This window comes from Balaenoptera ricei, chromosome 16 (genome assembly GCF_028023285.1).
Source record: "Balaenoptera ricei isolate mBalRic1 chromosome 16, mBalRic1.hap2, whole genome shotgun sequence".
In the NCBI taxonomy this organism is placed as follows: Eukaryota; Metazoa; Chordata; class Mammalia; order Artiodactyla; family Balaenopteridae; genus Balaenoptera; species Balaenoptera ricei.
Window position 1 is genome coordinate 119,667,082 of NC_082654.1, and position 19,736 is coordinate 119,686,817.

General features: G+C 43.4%; 1 protein-coding gene across 1 annotated transcript in view; it reads left to right on the forward strand.

Moving 5' to 3' along the window:
- The first annotated feature begins 2,240 nt into the window (after nucleotides 1–2,240).
- ARID5B (AT-rich interaction domain 5B) overlaps nucleotides 2,241–19,736 on the forward strand; it is a 188,628-nt gene continuing 171,132 nt past the window's right edge. Inside the window, exons 1-2 of the mRNA XM_059899412.1 lie at nucleotides 2,241–2,262; nucleotides 2,695–2,949. Coding sequence (XP_059755395.1) covers nucleotides 2,242–2,262; nucleotides 2,695–2,949 — 276 coding nt within the window. The 5' untranslated portion in view covers nucleotide 2,241. The remainder of the gene's footprint in view (nucleotides 2,263–2,694; nucleotides 2,950–19,736) is intronic.

Below are 19,736 nucleotides of genomic sequence, written 5' to 3' on the forward strand. Positions count from 1 at the left end.
CATCATAAACTTAAAAAGAGACAGAAAGCACCAGAGAGCTGTAATTTCTCTTTGTAACCCATGCTTATAAAATAGAAAGATCAGATGAAATTTCAAGGAAGATAATTAAAGAGTGATGTGCAAGTCATAATTGGCTAATGCAAAAGATGGGAGACTGTGAATTGTTACATTGTCCTCCATGGTGCAGAGTTGTGATATTACTTTAAATTATTAAAATAGTTTTCGACATCTTTCAGAATACCGGCTCTTTGGCATGGGCTTTTATTACTTATTGTAATTGGAGGATCTGCCATTTTCTTTCGTTTATCTCTGTGTGTATAGAAACGAGCTAGGTCTTGCCTTTTATTACTTCCCCATGTTCTGAATCAAAAATGTGGTTTAGATAATGTTAAGTGTCCTAATTCTTACTGCAGTGGACGCAGACGTTTTGAAAAGGCATAAAAATACACACAGAGGGTCTTTCCACCTCAAGTCACTGAATATGAGGCATTTGTGCTCTGCCGGGTGTATTAACTTCAGCCATGTGAATATAATTTTCATTAAAGTAATCCTGTTTCAACTAGATGCTGTGACTAGAGGTGAAACGTTGCGAAAGCGTTAAAAATAGCTTACTAGTAATTTCAACATCCTGTAATTTTATCACAGATCAAGTTTCAACTGTCATACTATACAGACCTTATTCCCCATATAGTACATGTTTACTTTTTTAGCATGCCAGACCCACTTTGGAAAGATTGGTGCCAATATAATAAAATCGGAGGGGGGGTGGTGGTGGGTGTAACACTGAAAGGAGTGGGAGGAGGGCGGGGAAGGGGATGGGGGAGCGTGGGGGAAGCGAGTACACCATTTTACATCCACACTGCGAAAATGCAATCTAGCCTGGCGGAGGACCGGCAGCTGGGTCGGAGCGAGCGAGGGCTTTGCAGTCTCTGCCTGTTCCTTGTTCTGTCGCTCTTAAGTTTCTCTGTGTTTGCATAATAGCCATGCATGCAAACCTCGCAATGCTCCAGGGCTCCAGAACAATAAATATACACATTTAAAGCCTTTATTGTCTTACGGTTCATACCCCCGGTTTTCAACAGCTTAATTTCTGGTTGTATTTAACTAGTTTGCAAATGGATTTTTTTCAGTTTCAAACTATTATTGAGGAAGCTCCTCTCCCTTTTTGGCGGGGGGAGGGGTTGGGGGTGGGGTAGTAGTCGGTATATTATTCCTGTAGCGCTGGGTTATATAAACACATTATCATTTGAGAGCGCCCTTGGCGTCCATCAGCATTGTAAACACGTACTAGTGTATATACTTCAAAATTAAAGAATGCACACGCAGAACCGGGAGCCTGAATTCATATTCCGAGCAGACTCGCTGCTCGCATTTATTGATTTATCGTGCATCGTTTATTGTTCCAGTCCCTAAATGCAGGCGCTGTCCGTTCAATATTGTTTGCAAAATCTTGAGATGTGTGTGCGCTGCTCACTTGTCTTTCTGTTCTTTTTTTTTTTTTTTTTTGCTGAGTATTTTTTTTGCGAAGCGAACAAATGCATTAATATTTATATGTTTATATAATCGATAACCCACTTTTCCCTTCCATGTAAATAGGCATCAAAAGATAATTTAACAGATTAGTTCTCGAAAACATGGCAGTGAGGAAGCGTAATTTAACTATCAAACAAATCTACATGTCTAATAACAGCAAATCTGCTAAGGAGCATTAGAAAGAGGAGCAGCGCCCCGGAATCTCTGCAGGAAATGTTCTTTATATTAGACATATACAAGCAGGTCCTGTCAGATGCACAGCGGAGCTCGCTAGCTCTCGTCTCCTCCAAAAATCTCATCAAATGAAACCACTAGACAAGGGAGATTGGGAAAAGGTAGATCTCATCTTCACACACCTTTAGGGTAGAATTTATTTTTACAGACCTTCCTATATATTTTTTGCCTTGATCCATCCTCTTCCCGCCGAGATCGGACGGAGCCTTTCTGCCGATTATGAATTTGATCAACCCACGTTTGGAAGGAAACCCACACATTTTTGACAGGAGCTGAAAATTGAGTCGTCAGAGAAATATTAGGACACATTTTCAATCATTTTGGTGACGAAGGGGAGGCGAGAGCTTAGTTTTATATTGAGACATTACGCCAGCTGAAGGCAGAGAATGTTTTTCCCTGCCAGGACCTGATGCAATCCATTCAAGCCAACAAGTTTGGAGAGAATGTTGAGTTCAATCAATTCAGAACGTCGAGATGGAGCCCAACTCACTCCAGGTATTTCGCTCTCCTCCGCTCCTCCGATCCCGGCACCCCCCGGCACCCCCCAGCCCCCCGGCTCACCCACACCTCTGCACCCACCCACACCCCCCACAAACTTTTCACCAAACTTTTACCCTCTGCATCCCCCCAAATCATTTTTATTGTTTAAAAAAATCCCTGCAGTGATCATACATACATAATGTAATTTTACCGCCTCAGATGGAGAGGTAGGGAGAGGTGGGGGGCCCGGAGTTTTTTTTTTTTTTTTTTTTTTTTTTTAAGGGAGGCAGAAAATTTGTGTGGGCTCTATTATTTTTTCCACCCAGCTTTATATCTGTTGGCTCTTCTGTATTAAGAGTGTGGATGTCTGTGTGTAAATGTGTCTGGGAATAGACGTTTGTGCTCTGATGGTTACATTATTTATTTGGTGCTTTTTTTCCCCTGCAGTGGGTCGGCTCACCGTGTGGCTTGCACGGACCTTACATTTTCTACAAGGCTTTTCAATTCCACCTTGAAGGCAAACCAAGAATTTTGTCCCTTGGCGACTTTTTCTTTGTAAGATGTACGCCAAAGGATCCGATTTGCATAGCGGAGCTCCAGCTGTTGTGGGAAGAGAGGACCAGCCGGCAACTTTTATCCAGCTCTAAACTTTATTTCCTCCCAGAAGACACTCCCCAGGGCAGAAATAGCGACCATGGCGAGGTGGTAAACTTATATCTCCCTCTCTTCTTTCTTTATTATTTTTTCCCGTAGTAATGCTTATTACAGGGCAAGCTTGAAAATACTGTATTCACTTCTGCAGGCGAGCAGGATCGACTTCTTTTTTAAAGGGGTAGCGCCACTAGCTGGGGCTCGAGTATTTTGCCATTGTCAGAGTTTGGCTGTCAGCTTTACAAAGAAGATCCAACTGCTGATTTTAGTCAAGATCAAATAACTTGTTCGAGAAGGGTTTTGTTCAAGGATATGTGTGTGTGTGTGAGTGTGTGTGTGTGTGTGTGTGTGTGATCCTGCTATTGCCGCTTGAACATCACATGCTTTTTATATTTTTTGCCTTTTGAAAATTTACCTTCGCGCCTGGCTCGGTAGGGGATGGGTGGATTTCTTTCGGTGGGTTTCGATATTGTTCCCGTTTTTCTTTTCTTTTTTTTTAAAGTAAGTATTTGATATGTTTAAGAGGGCGGAAATTACGAAATGGAGGCAGAGTGAGATCAAAAGCTATTGAGTTGGCAAAGACGTGTTGAATAAAGTGATAAATGACAGGTACTGGAATAATACATTCAAATAACTTGCAGATCTGCCCGGGCGGATTTCAAAGCGGTCGTGTAACCGGCACAAACACGTTAAGCATTAACAACTATCTCTCGTCCCCACCCCCTCCCCCCGGACAAGCCATTTGATGTTCTAGTTTTCAATTACTCCACGCAAAGTGGACGCCTTCCAGCGCGATCTTTGGGGATGTGTGGGACGCGGACGGGGGAGGGAAGGGCAGAGGGGTGTGTGCTCGCCCCCTGGCCCTGCGGGTCCGGAGTCCTCCGTGCCCAGACGGCGCTCCTGGGGAGGGTGGAGAGGGACAGAGCCTCCCCGGCACGTTTCTGGGCGGCCGCGGGGGCGCTCGCCGCGCTCCCGGCAGGACGCCCGAGGTGAGCCCGCTGTCACCGGTCGCCGGGGCGGCCGCCCCTATTCGGCTCTGTCATTTCATGTGTGACCGCAGTTCTGCGGGCTCCCCTCGTCAGCTGACCGACCTCAGCGCCCTGGTACCTACCGGGGGAACTGTTCTGGGGAGGCTGTGCCCGCGGCGCGGCGGGGCGGGAGGGCGCGCGGCCGCCTGGCCAGGCTTTGTGTTGCCCAAGCGAGAGCAGGGCAGTCAAACTCAGACTTCTGAGGGCAGCTAGCTCTGTGCCAGGCTTTCGAGCTGTCGAGGTAGGTGTAAGGATCTTTTTGTTAAGTGAACGGTTCCCCGTTTAACTCATCCCGGAGCTCGAAGCTCCCTGCCAGTCCTTCCAGAATTCCTTGGTCTGGTGGAGTTGATTGTACTTTTGGCACCTTCGGTTCACTCCTCCTCGCCGGGATCGAGTTACCCGTCAGTGGTCTATGCCGGTTAATTACCGGAGTTCGTCAAAACGTTCGCCCTCGGATCTGCCTCTTCGGAAATAAGCCCCTCCCTCCTCCCGAACACCTCTCCCAACCCACACGCCCTCCCCTCCGCCCTCCCGGCCAGCTCTGGGTTTTAAACGTTCACCTTTCCCGACGTCTGCCGGCAATTTTACAAAGGTGTTGTTTGGAAATGCTGTGAAAAATCCTGCAGCCTACCAACAGGTTGAGCTCTTTGCACCGCCCAAGGTTTGGCTCGGCCCCCTCCCCCGACCCAACTTTCCTGCGCAGCTGTCTGCCTTCCCCTCCCCCTCCTGATTTCTTATTATTTGCTTTTCAAATTTATTACTTCAACATGGCCTGTGATCTGGAAAAGGGAAGGATTAAATATCCAGAAAAGAGCTGGTGCCTAATAGACTTCTGACTGAACCCAGGAGGAAATTATTCAGTGTTTTATGGGATATTTTGTGGCCACACTCTTTTTTTTTTTTTTTTTTCAGTTGAAAGCGGAATATTTTTTAAAGACCCTGAATTGACCCCACTTGGTCCAGTTTTAATTTCTGTTGTGTAGTTAAACAGTAAATTCTGATTTAAGAATAAAAGAAACGTCTGAAAAAAAGAAGAAAAAAAAAAAAAGAAAAAAAAAAAAAAAAAAAAAAGAATAAAAGAAACATTAGCCGAAGGTTGCATCTGTTAGAACTAATGATAGTGAATAGATATATTTTTAAATACACGATTTTTAAAAAGATATTATTCATTATGGGGAAATGTAAGCGAACCATTTTAATGATCTTTGCGTTTCGTCACTGCTATATGAGCCATACCTGAGAAAATTAATCTTGCCATTTAAAAGTAAACTCTAGGGCGTTTGGAGAGGGAGATGGCTCTATTTATATTCCTCAGCTGCATATACATCGTCTAATATTATGCATGATTTGTTTTTTAACGCTAACACGGATGGTAATTAGCTGTATGATTATAGTTGTATATTTCATTAGGACTTTGGCTGATGTCATTGTGAATTATTCAGCCATATTAAAACAATTTTCAGTTGAGATAATGACACGCCTCAAAATTATGCAAATACAGGCTACATTGTGCAAAATAATTATGACAAATGTAAAGCAGGTAGAAAGTTTCCCAGTGCAGATCGGTTTTCCACCCTGGTGATGTCATTTCCCCCCTGGCCTAAGATAGTCATTCATTAGCAGAATAGCAGCAGGAGTCTTCTCTGGAGGGGAGCCTGCAGAAACCAGCATTTACTGCTGGCACCTAGAGGGGGCAACAGGGCCCTCTCATTAAGACGTTTGCTTTGTTTTCTCTTACTCCGTTAACTTGTTTATACAGTGAAATGATTTTATTATTGATTTTAAATAGTTTTGAATGATGCACTTGCCATTTGCAATGAATAACTGAAAGAGAGAGGTGTCGTGGTGGTGCGCACTGTGACTTGGAGAAAATGTTCAGCACATTTAATCAGCCAGTACAGTTTATTTAAAGTAACCAAATGGAGATTAATAATTTCTTGATTGAGCTGACATCAGCATCCATTTCGAAAGGACAGCCAGGACTCCGTATGCTTTTTTGGTTTAAGAGCACCATTCTGTCTTTTTATGATTTCTTGAAATATAAAGACATCAGTTCTAAAAACAGGGAAATTATCATTGTGCGAGATTAGAAATAGCGTCCCTGTGCGGTTTGCTATGATCTGCAGAGGACATTTTTTTTTTTTTTTTTTGGTGGGGGAGGGAAATTTTCGTATTGATCTTTGCATTAATTGTATCAGGCTAGATAAGGCAGGACTTTGTATGCCCATTTTATAGATGGAGACAGAGGCTTGAAGAGTTTATGTGGTTTGTCAAAGGTCGCCGGCTGGAACCTAGGCCTTCTTAAGCTTTAGGGTTGCTTTATTTTCCCCCTGAAACCTACCCTTGAAACTAGAGCTTGAATACCTCATATTATATTCCAGAAGTGTGTACTAAATGTGGGCAGTTCCTTGTACATTTTAGAACTATGACTAGTCAGCTTTGCTAAAGGTCACCAGATATTTAGGTAGCAGAATCATTCTTATTCTATAAAGTTCAGTTAATCCTAGCCAGTGTCATAGAACAATAACAGTTACATTTTAATACCATTATTAATAATCATTAACAATTTATTACTAGTTTAAATAATTAGGATAATGTCTGGCCTGCTTACATCACTGCTGCCTACACGTACTTAACAGTGCTGGCAGCTGGTGTGGAGGAAAAGCATTCCAGAGAGTCACATCTTGATTCTACAACTTCCTATTTGTTTGACCTTGGATAACTGTAAACACTCTGAACCTCAGTTTCTTCAGCTGCAAAATGGGAACAATAGTAAGGCTGACTGGGGATTGTTATAAATATCAAGAGGCATTATTATGGGCAAAATTACTTTATAACTGTAAATTAAATAAATAGAAAAGAGTTATGATTATGAGGGTCTTTATTTTAGATATTCTTAATTTATAAGTAAGAAACATGATAACTTTTATGTCTGTGTGGAGGCTTCTGGGCCTAATCATGATACAGTCTTGAATTATTATGAAAGTGAAGAGCAGGGCCATATGCAAGGAGTTAAGTGTCTTCAGTAATTACCTACAATTGCCATATTCAGCCAGTAGCTCTTCAGAGGAGGAAGATGGCAAAGTAGGCGGGTAATTGGTTCTGTTACTGGGTAACTTCTGATTACATTCATTTTCAGATTGCCAAGTGCTTATTCTCTAGGCAATATACGCTCTTAAAAATAGGTGGATGTACAAGGTTGGGTTTCAGCCTGATGGATCATGGGCTGGATTCTACAAGAAAGCTTGCTGGTCCCCTGCAACAGTGAGTGTGGATGAGTAAGTCAGTGATGTCAGGGAGTCAATATCAAGCATATCTGGGCATTACAGATTCTAGTATGCAGCCAGGGTTTCTAACAGTGGTTTGACTATCACCAGCCTCACTATCCAGTCAAAAATTGTTAAAAATGCATATTCACGAGCCCCTACTGGAATTAATTTATTTAGAATCTCTGGAATTGGGGTCCAGGATTCTGCATTTTAAATAGTCTTGCTCTAGCTGTGTGGATCTTGGGCGAGTTTTAAACTCTGTGCCTCGGTTTTCTCATCTGTAAAATGGAAATATGGTACCTACTTCCCAGGATTATTTTCAGGATTAAAGGAGTTAATACATGTAAAGTGCTTACTACTGAGGTGGGCACATAGTAGAGTCTCCAGTAATGGTTGACTCATTTATTATTATCATTAATATTAGTATTATTGTTCTCGTTAAAGTTTGAGACCACTACCATGGACCTTCCTAAAGAAAGCTTTTCTCTATGAGAGGGCGGCATCTAGGTTAGTTTACTAGAACATATAGCCAGTTCAGGTCCCCCCAGATCAGGCTGGCTTTCATCCATATGGTGGATTTAGCAATGTTGCCATTATAAAAGGCTCCTTAAGGATTTACATTTTAGTATTGAAATATGCTGTCAACTGGATCAGCAGGATTTTTTAGAAGATCACCTGATTGTATCACAGACACATTCTGAAATTCAGGAGGTGCTGGACTGGCCTTGCTCCGCCTGTGGGTGGCCACTCACTGGGTCTCTGGTCTGTTTCCATGAGCTGATTTTTTTTTTTTAGAAGTTTCTGAGATCTCTTCAGTGTCCTCACTAGCCTTGCACAATTTCTTTAACTTTTCTAAGCCTCAGTTTCTTCATCTGTCAAATGGATTTAATGGCTTCTACTTTGCCAAGAGAATTAGTGATAATAATGAAAAGGTCCTGGCAACCAGCCTCGTACCTATACATGCGAGCTCAGCAAATGATGGATGCTGTTATAATAGTTATTGTTTATTTTTAGTAATGATCTTAAGCTAAGAGAAGGAATATCTTTACTCTCTCCCTGGCAGGCCCTTTAGAACTAGGGTGAGAACTAATGAATTACATGGAGAGAGTTTATTAGACTGTGACAAGTATCAGCAAACTAAGGCCAAAGGGCCAAATCTGGCCCACTGTCTGCTTTTGTAAATAAAGTTTTACTGGAACATAGACTGTTTATGTATTGTTTATAGCTGCTCTCAGGCTACAGTGTCAGAGTTGAATGGTTGTGACAGTGACCATATGGCCCACACAGTGGAAAATATTTACTCTTTGGCCCTTTACAGAAAAAGTTTGCTGACCCCTGGTCTATGGAGTTGATCCGAAATAAGAAATGTGACTGTGTACCTTTTTGTCTTTCTTACTGGGCTTTGGAGCAAGATCCAGTAATAGAAGAAATACTTTAACGTTAATACGTCAAAAACCTTTACATGTACAAAATTCTGTTTCAGCATTGAGCCTAGGGTGTTAAAATTTGAGAATCAGTAGAACGTATACTAAGTTGTATTTTGTATGGTTAAGTTCCCCATTCCAGCCAATGCTGGTTTCATCTATCGTGAGTTAATAAAAGCTACTTGCTGAGTGCCAGCTATGTGCTCCGTGCTTTGCTAGGTACAGAGATGGATGTGAAACAATTCATGATGCGGCTTTCTTTCTCAAGAAGCTTATCAATCTTGATAGAGAGATGAGATCAACACATGTTTTTAAAAAATGTAAGATATAAGCAATATAAGATGTAACACATTGGTGAATTGTGCTGACAGTAAATGCAATACGTTTTCAAAGGAAGGGTCACTATCTGTATGTTTTTGGAAAAGGCATGTGTTCAACTCCTCAGCTGCTGATTGAAGACCTACTAGGTGCTGGACAGTGGGGTACTGAGATACAGGAGAATGGCCCAGCCCTCAAAAAACTCTTAGTCTACCCCCATAGATAGACACTGGTCACAGAAAAGCTGTCAGACTCTTATCTGCATCCTTTAGTTAAAGCGGAGATTAACTAAGGTCACTATTTATTTGTAGCCTTTCACAATCTTTCTGGAAACTATGAAGTACTGTCTTCACCTTTGAGGTCTTATTCACTCCAGGCATATTTATAGAGCACCTATTTTGTGCCAGAGCCTGTTCTAGGCCCCGACATCCAGCATTGAACAAAACAGACAAGTATCCCTGTCCTCAGGGGGCTTACAGTCCAGTGTTTGGTTTTAATCTCCCAGGTAGTTTTCACATGGTGCTTCCTGGGATGGTTATCTGTGTGCTTTTCCTGTGCTTGTCACTCCCTCTTCCCCCTCCCCACTGCAGTGCGGGTCTCAGAAGCAGAGGGTTGTGCCTTACTCACCTCTGGGTCTCCCCAGAGCAGTCAGTGCATTCATCAAGTATCTGCTGAATGACTGAATGACATGATTAAAATGACTGCTTCCCCACAGCCTGCTTTCTTTAAGCTTGGCCCAATTTCTTTCTTTCTGGCAGAGGGTCATTCACCTGTGGGCCAGTTCCAGCAGCCCACCTCACATTTCTTTCTCTTCTAAAATCCATACCATTTTGCACCATAGGCTCTGAAAAAGCACAAAAGTTTTTTTTTTTTTAGGAGAACTCGCCAAAGAAATTAGTGACTATTTGGGACTGAATGATCAGGCGAGAGCCAGCATCTCCATCTTTTTGAGCATGTTTCCAGTCTTCAGCCATCAGCCCATAAAAAGTCAGGGTTTTGGGGGAATTCCCTGGCGGTCCAGCGGTTTGGACTCTGAGCTTTCACTTCCAAGGGCCTGGGTTCAGTCCCTGGTCGGGGAACTAGGATCCCACAAGCTGCACGGGGTGGCAAAAAGAAATTGTATTAAAAACAAATAAATAAAGATTGTTTAAAAAAAAAAGTCAGGGCTTTGGGGTGGCAGTCTGTGGAAAGATGGGACTTCAGGGAAGAGGAGTCACTTCTCACCTGAGTGTTGGTTGGCAGTTCTGGCAAACTAGCATGTTTTTCAGACTGATGGTCTTGACGAGGCCACATGTTTGATAGCAAGTCAAAATTGTAATCAATTAAAACCTGTCTTGACATTTAGAGTGTCAGGCACATACTAAGGAAATGTTATTTTTATGAAGTGCACGAGTCCATACATGTAAATACTTCGCTGTTAATTATTAATAAAGCATACCATTGTTCATAGTGGCATCTAGTGATACATGACTCAGGCTCATTTATCAAAGTCTAGTTTTAACCAATATCCAGAATATAATTGCTGGAATCAAATGGATTTGCTTGTCATTTTTTATAGCCAGGGTGGTTGGATATTTGCCATCTTCTGCTCGGAATAATATTGCAGCTAGTGATTACCCGTTGGCTTGGCTTTTAAATAAATTTAAAATAAATGTATTGATTGTTGGCTTAAGGATTCATTCGCCTCTCAGAAATGTGGTCATGGATTCCTGCATTTCTTGAAAAATCTGCTCCTGTGCCCTCACACGAGGATGGCTTTTTCTAGCCGCACCATGATCCTTGCTGGCTTCCTGGAGATGAGAACCTGGGCCTTGGCCTTCAAAGAGCGTGGCTCACATCCTGGACAGTCAGCATCCATACTGACAACACAACATTTCAAACATGCAGATGATGATGAGTATTGAAAGGGTGCTTTAGAATCATGCTAATGGCATCAGTCTCCAGTACACACTTGCGTAAATTAATTCTGCTTTTAAAATCAGATGCACCGTTAACAGCGTTAAAGATGGATATTTGACATTTATCACACAGACTGGGACATGTGGTTTAACTGCATGAATTTTCTGTAGGATCTTGGTGGCTGTATGAATCGACGCACAGTGGCGGGTGTCCTTACACACATGAACATCAAGTTCAGGGTCCTGTCTCCATCCTTGAAAAGAGAGAAAACCTGGGGGTAGAAACCACGTGTTGCTAGTCAGTCTGGCGGCCCCATAACCATCTCCCCTCTCCCCACCTTTCCTTTCTCATGACTCCAGCTCACCCGGGCTGAGATGCACATGCCCCCTCCCCAGAGTTGAGTTCCAAGCCGGATCAGTGGCACTAAACATTAAGCTCTTGTCTTTGAGAATAATAGGCTTTGCTTTGTACACCCTCAAGCATGTTGAGCTACTGTGCAGGCTGGAAAATAAAAATGTTCTAATTGTGTCTTTTAAATAAGCATAGGAGTGAATTAATTAGACCATATTTTGTCTTTAGTTGCTTAGTTACACAATAGTATTCCTGGGCACGAGTAAGATAAATTGGCTCTTTTTTGTGCTGCCTGTCCTTTAATCATAATTACTGTATTGCTCAGGAGAGTAAAGCATACATAGATTTTGAATTTTTTATTAATAGTCAAAAATATGCATATGATATATAAAGTATATGCTGTTTAACCTGTTTTATATGCTTTTATGTGGGAAGAAGTTTTATTGTGGTGGTAACATTTGCATTAGTTGCTCAAAGATGTAGTTCTGGGAAATACATAATTGAAATGTTTTTGAATTGCTTTTTCTGGCCTTTTCAATCTTATTCAAAATAATAGTGCCTCCAGTCTTACAGCAGTCATTCTCATTTGATTTAACATCTTTCTTTGCACTGCACGCGCAGCGCCCAGGTTTAACCCTGCAGAGCCTAGATGAGGTTTTGTGATTCACGGGCCTCACACTTTGTGCCTTATGTTTTGGGGTTCACACTGTTGGGGGGCAAGGGGGCAGCAGAGCGCCTGCATCCAGCAGCCATCACTCCAATGCCCTTCGCTCTGGCACTCTTCCATGTTCCTCGCAGAAGGCTCCAGGGTTGGAGATCATAAGAGTTTGTTGTAGCTTGGACTGGACAGTGCTATGTGCTTGCCTTCTAGGGTCTTGCAAAATGGGATGTGGCTTCTGGAAGGAACTTGGGTTTCTAGCCCCCTATCCCACCCCTCCACCACAGAGGGCAGCAAGAGTTGGACAGCTTGATGTAGTTATTGAACAATGGGAGAGTCTGGCTTAAGACCCAGCATGTGTGCTGGGCAAATGTATGTGAAAATCGACCCCATTGTTCTGTTATATTTGAAAGCAAATAAATTATTTACAGATATTTGCTAATTAAAGCACATGTTGTTTTACCAGCACAAAAGAACACGGTATTACTGGAGACAAAGAAGTAAGTGCGAATAATTTAATCTTGATAATTCTGTGTGTTCTTCTTAAAGGACGAATATGTTTAAAAATATGTACATATACGTACATATTAAAGTGTGTGTGTGTATGTATATACAGATATGTATATATGGAGTTGTGTGTTGTGTGTGTGTGTTATTCTCACAAAGGAAGCCTTGCATACTACAGAGATAACAGGCCAAGTTACCATCCAGTTACTTGTCACTAGGCCTGCTCCAAGCTCCCTGTGGAACATTGGAGATGGAAATCATTTTGACAGAATACCGTTTTCCCTTTAGTCCAAGTTTTGCTTGCCGTCATCTAGTTTGAGCTCAGCTCTGAGTACCATTGGGAAAAAAAGCAAACTAGCCAGATATTGTACCAGGGAATAAAAATGTTCTCATTCATTACCTTGTCCTCAGACTTTCCTCAGTGACGGGCCCAGGTTTAGCGGTTTCTCTTCTGTAACAACCCAACTTTGGCGACATTCTGATTGGAAATTTGCATTGTGGAATGAGGGCCTCTGACAATGAGGTGAAGCCGTCCGATGCAGAGCAGGTTGTTCTGATGTTCTGGGACCTTCTCCTGGCTGGAACGATAGCCTGTCCATGGGTGCAGCCGGTCTCTCTGCCTCTGCCATCAGACATGTGTGCTTGTAGGCGGGACTGGCCAGACGCTCTTGGCACTGTTGATCGCGATGACCAGGAAGACTTGCCATGGTTATCTCAGAAAAAGGCTCCTGGCTGATGTGCCATGGATGTTTTAATAGACTCACAGGATATTCAAGAGAACAAGTCCAGCCCCCTCTATTTAACAGATGCAGAGACTAAGGCTCAGAAAAATCTTGGGCATGTGCTCAGAGCTAGTGGGTGACAAGTAGAACCAGAAACCAGTCCCTCAAGCACAGTGGTCTGCTGCTTTGGGGAAGGGCTGCTCTCTTGAGGTTATAGTCTGAGGAAAGTAGGCAAGTGTTTCCCATGGGTGTGTTCAGGTGGGTCGTTCCAGTGCCCTGTCTTACACCAGTAGTTGGTGCCTCTGTGGGATATCACTTTTATAAAGTCACTAATGGAATGTATGGTTTTTATTCTAATGATGAGATACTTACCAAAGGGTGAGTGATTACACAGAAACCAGGCTTTGATATTCAGGGTCCCCTCTGGATCTCACCTTTATTACCCTCATTTCCAAATTCTTTCCTGGAGCCAGGAGGGCCCTCTGATAGGGATATTTATATTGACTCAAGAAAAGCGTTCTTGGTGATAAACAGAATTGGCATTTCTGCTACCGTCTGATATTCATGGATGGTTTCTTTCATTCAGAAATTTTTACTGCGTGCCTACTATGTGCTGGTTCTCTGCACTGGGATATAACAGTGAACACAGTGACTAATACCCAGATAAAGATTTCTGTTCTTAAATTACTCACTCTCTAAAGGAAGAAGGAAAAGGTAAGTTGATTGATTTATCCAAAATGGAGGAAACCCATCGCCATACATTGTAGTCTTAGAACCACATTCACACTTCGTTCTTCCAGGTGCACAACCCAGACGAAACTTCCCAACTTGCTGTTTTCCAAAACCATTTGCAGAAGTTTCACCCACAGTGTTTTCAATGAAGTTACATTTTTTTTCTATTGAGTAGCTATTGTGTCAGGCATTGCAAATATATTAACATATAAATTAAATACTCATTTAATTCTCAAAGAAATTCTCTAAGGTTGGTAGTACTGTGACATTTCCACACTTTATAGACTAGGCAACTGAGACCGAAAGAGGTGTTAAGTAACTTGCCCAAGGTCACATCTAAGTGAGACTGACAGGCAGGATTGAAAACACCAGATTCTCGATTCTGCCAGGTGATCTTCATATCCCCCATTTAGAATATATTGAGAATTAAAATTGGGATTTTCATTATATACTGACCTATTGTTTACCTGAGCCTTTATGAATAGTTTCTTTTGGTCCTTCATCTATTTATTTAGCATATGGTTCTTGAAAGCTTCTATCCTGCTCTCTGGGAACTTGCAGTCAGATTGGCCGTGGACTGATACGCGAGTCATTTGGTAATAATACCGCGCACCTGCTCGGTAAAGTGTTTGCACGGGCGCTTTAAATCCCAGCAGCCCACGCGGGGCACCAGGCGTCTCCCTTCGGTTCGCTCCCTCTTGAGCGGCGTCTGTGTGCCGCCGCGCTGGGCCCTGGAGAGACAGGTAGGAAACCAGGCAGATGCTGCCTTCGTGGGGCTTCTCACTGCGCGGGGAGCACAGGCACGATTAAGCAAACAATCCTAAATAAATGGGTGATTTTGTGGTGCGGTCAGCGTGGAGAAGGGAAAATACAGCCACCTAGGATGGGGTGCCTGATCTTGTTAGGAAGGTCTCTGGAGGCATTTTGCAAGAAGTAGCGTTTGAACTCAGGGCTAAAGAGATTCCAGTGAAGATTGGGACAGGGTTTCTTGGTAGGATGTGGAGGTGGGAGCGTTCTCCCTTTGGCATGATTTCTGGGCTGCGCGGAATCTTGGTGAATCCCGGAAACAGGTTAGAGACGCCCACTGAAGCCCACTGGAGGCACCTACTGTTTTAGATCCCATTGAGACACCTGTGTACCATTTTCAGAACTGATTTACATTGTCTGCCTGGCTGTGGAGAAGTAGAAAACGGAGCCGCAAACTAAGGCCTATAGGCCAAATCTGGCCCACTGCATGTTTTGTCAATAAAGTTTTATTGGCACATAGCCACCTGTTTACAAATGGTCTCTGGCAGCTTTCACACTATCGTGGCAGAGCTGAGTAGTTGCGACAGAGACTGTGACGCACAGAGCCTCACGTGTTTACTATCTGGCCCTTTACAGTAAACGTTTGCCTGACCCCTGGTCTAAAATGATTTTAATAAAGTTAGTAGTAAAACTAGGTGCCGACAGCTTCACATGGACCTTTTGTTTACTCCCTACAACCATAGTACTATGAGGTAGGTTCTAGGGTCACCTCGTTTTGCAGGAGGGCAACCTGAGAGGCTAGGTAACCTGTGCAGGATTCTAAGTTCACTCCTCAGGTAAATGACAGAGGCTGAATGGGAGCTCGAGCTGTCTTGATTCCAGAACACAGACGGCAGACGCCTCGTGCTGTCCTGCTGACAGGTCGAGGAATTAGGGGTTGTATCCGAAAAGGGGTGTAAAATTTGCTGAGGTTTTTCTCTGTGAAGTAAAATAGCACAACTGCTGTATCCTGTTGAGAAACCACCTCCTCTATGGTGTCTTCCACTGACGAGGAGGGAGAGGAACCCGGAGCAGAGGCACAGGTGTGGGCCGGGCAGGGAGGCCAAAGTGGATGGAGCCAGGGCTGGGAGGCAGAGTGACGCTTGGGAGAACCGGGGAGCACGTGACTCGTATGGCTGTTGCTTCTCAGGTCCTGTCGAACATTGCGGGCAGTAGTGTCATTTGCTGTTGCCCTATCTTTCCATTTTTTCAAGAGACGTGCCAGAAAGCCAGATTTTTGTGTGGTTTTAGTTGGCAGTTCCGTACAATTTAAAAAAAAAAAAAACACTGTGGGCCAAACGCAACATGTCTTCAGTCTAGATGTGGCCCACGGGCTGCCACCTTGCACTCTCTGGAGGAAAGCTTTGGAATATTACAGTTTTGAAAACTTTCTCATATTTGGCCCATTTTCTGTAATGAAGCAAAAGGAACCTATTAGTCCTAAAGGGGCAGCAAAGGGAGGAGCCCAGGCAGCCCGGTGGACAAAACCCTCACCATTTTCTCCAGCCAGAGCCCCGGAGTCTGGAGGGATGGAAGGAATGGACGGACGTGCGAGCTGGGGCCCACAGTCAGGAAGGGGACAGGTATCAAGATGTGGGAAGAAGGAAGTGTGTGAGTGGGGAGGTGGCCTGAAGCCATGCTGAAGGCGCCCTGCCGAAGGGGGCTTGTGAGCAGACCCTTGAAAATACTTTGGCCTTTCACGGGTGGAGATTTTTGAGGAGTGAGAGTGAGAGAAGGGGAAATCCTTGGCAGAAGAAGCCATAGGCAAGTAGGAAGGCAGGACGTTACAGTATTGGATGTGGTCTGCATTCGGCGAAGGAGCAGGGCTGTGGTGGGCAACGAGGTAGACTGAAGCCAGACCTCGGGTTGTCTAGCTGGTCAGGTTGGACTTGAACCTAGAGGCAGTGCTGATTAGTAATTTCACGTGTGTGATTTTTCTTTCTGTTTAGAATATAAACTCTTAGTCTCCAAGCTTGGTAGAACCAACATGTGCATATGTACTTTGACTGGTAGTAGCTGCACGTCATCTTGGTCCGTTACTTAATTTTTCTGGGGTCTCTGTTTCCTTATCTGTGAAGTAGGCTCATCTTGCTGGGCTGTGATTATCAAATGAGACTTGCATGGGCATAAAGTCCCAAACCCTGGCCTGGCTAATAGAAGACCCAGGCCTTTAGCAGATGCTAGTTACCGACCCTGTCCTTTCTGGTCTGAGACCAAATCCTAACTTTATTGTCTCCATGAAGTCTGTCCTGGTGCTAAGACTGTTAATAGTCCCTTACTAAGTAATTTATTGGTTGAGTCATTGGGTTACTAACTATTGTTTGAAAAAACAATAACTAAGAAAACTATCAATTTAAATTGAGTTAAACTTCCTGGTTCTCCATCTGTCCTGAGAGATTTTTCTTGTGTTTAGGTTCAGAGTTTTTGATTCATGTTTGAGGTTTCCAGTCACTGTGAAGGAGTCACCCTCAAGCCCATTCTGCTCTGTTCTATTTGTGTCTTAAAGGACCGTAAGGGGGCATTTCTTCCATCAGCCACAACAAAATAAAAAGAGATGGGAGTCAAGAGACCAAACCTGCATTCCAGATGTCCCATCTCAGTGTGCCGAAGAAAGTTCAGACCTGGTGCTTCCCAGGTCCCTCCCCTTTCATGATGCAACCTCTGGGAAACCTGTGTTGATGTGCTGAATGTGCACAGCATTGAATTTATTGTAAATACCCTCCCTTTCCCGCCATTTAAAAATAGCCTCTCCTAGTTCTTATTTTTCAAAACACCCCGAATCTGGAAATGGGTTTCACCCCCCTGTCATCTCCTCCTTTTCCTCTTTTGGTGGTGGTAAGGAGTGTATTCCAGGCTAACTCCTTTGAGATGTGTGATGCCAGGTTCTTTCAAAAAGCAGAAAGCATCAGCAGAAAGAAGGATGTAAAGGGCTAGAGTCCCAGCCAAAATGGCTGGGGAATCTTAGAAGAAAGATCTTCAAAATAGAGGCTGCCTGCTGGGCCATTAAATCCTTTTGCTTTGGGTTAATCCCACAGTGTGTATCAGATGACTAGAATTCAGATGAAAATACTGCTGTAGTACTCAGGCTCCTCACCAAATTATTCCAAAATCTAGTGTACATGGGTTATAAATACAGAAAATAATTGAATTCTGTATGTCTTAAGTGAGATAATCTGTTCCATTCTGTTTCTTGTGCACATTCTCCATAACAGTCTAATCGTGTTCTGTGCTCCTGGGGGCTGAATGTGTATTCAGCAACAATGCATTGGGTTGTAAAATACGCATCCCCAACTATTTGGGCAGGCTAGAAGGAGGTTCTAGTAAAAAGGCTGAAGATGTTTTTCCTAATGCAAATGGTATGAATCACACACATGGTAGTGTCTTTTAAAATTATCAGTAGGCTCTGTTTTTTTTTTCTTTACAGTTATAGGTCCTATTTCTCACTCCACATTTTGGATGTTACTAGATCAGTAATTCAGTAGACAGCCAAGCAGGTGTTCAAATCATTTCTGACCCCCAGAATTCCTTAAATGACCCCTCGAAACAGTGGAGTGAAAACATTCTCAGCATGACAGAATATTGAGATACCTCAGTTGCCTTAATTCTTTTTTTTTTTTTTTGGCCTTAATTTTTTTAAATTAATTAGTTAATTAATTAATTAATTAATTTTTGGCTGTGTTGGGTCTTCGTTTCTGTGCGAGGGCTTTCTCTAGTTGTGGCGAGCGGGGGCCACTCTTCATCGCGGTGCACGGGCCTCTCACTGTCGCGGCCTCTCTTGTTGCGGAGCACAGGCTCCAGACGCGCAGGCTCGGTAGTTGTGGCTCACGGGCCTAGTTGCCCCGCGGCATGTGGGATCTTCCCAGACCGGGGCTTGAACCCGTGTCCCCTGCATTGGCAGGCAGATTCTTAACTACTGCGCCACCAGGGAAGCCCAGTATTAATTTTTAAAGGCTATATTCTGCCTTTGTTCTCTCTTTTTAAAGAAAGAGAAGCCTTGCTTTGATCTTGGCCATGAGGGCTAGAGGATTGTGTATCTACAGGACCTGTAGATTGTATATGTAGGCAGCACCGTTGTGTAACTGGTCAGCCGTGCCAAGGCCCTTGAGAAGGTGAGAGGAGGACAAGAGACATGAGGCTTGGAATTCTTCTGCGGTAGCGGAGGACATAATATAATATTGCTCTTAACATTTCTATTTTTAAATATAGGCCTTTTGACTGCAAACTTTTATTCAATTCACTTCAGCCAATATTTATTAGTACATACAAGGTACCGTGGAGGTGATAAAGAGATGAGTAAGATTGGCCCTTCTTCCTCTAGTTGCTTAGAGGAGATAGAACATAAAGTCAGCCTTACTTGATAAGCTTATATTTTACTTTGCCCCTTCCATCCTGAAAGGGATGCTTATATTGTTGTGTAGTATTCTTGGAAATTTCTATGGATACCCCCCAAAAAGAAAAGATCTCTTTTTCAGGATTTAGGCAGTTGCATAAAGCATTCTTCCATTGGCTTGTAACTTCTCAGCAGAAATTAATCTAATTTCCAGGCACAGTTAAAACTGTATTTAGCACCTTGTTTCACAGATTTTATTTCATTGTCACACAAAAATATGTCAACGTATTCCATGTTAAAAGATTAGTGTACTAGCTCTCTATTGTTGTGTAACGAATTACCCCATATTTCCCATCTTAAAGCATTTCTCATTCACAGTTTCTGTAGGTCAGGAGTCTGGGTAAGGCTTAGCTAGGTGTGTCTGGCTTGGGGTCTCTCAAAGCTGTAGTCAGGGTGCCTGGCGGGCCCTAAGTCATCTCAAAGCTCTCTGGGGCTAAAATCTACTTCTGAGCTCACTTCTCTGCTCCTGGGCTGTTGGGCTGACGGCCTCCTTCCTTGTTGCCGTTGACCTTGACCTCCCTGGTTCCTTGCCCAGCCGCATGGGCTTCTCCACAGGCCAGCTCCAGCATGGCAGTTGACTTCCCTCACAGTGTGTGAGCCAGCCAGGAGCCACAGTCCTTTGGTAAACTAATCTCAGAGTTGAAATCCCATCACTTTTGCCTAGGTCTGTTTGTTAGATGTGGGGCATTATGTCCAGCCCATATTCAAGGGGAGGGGATCACACAAGGGCATGAATGCAAGGAGGTGGGGATCA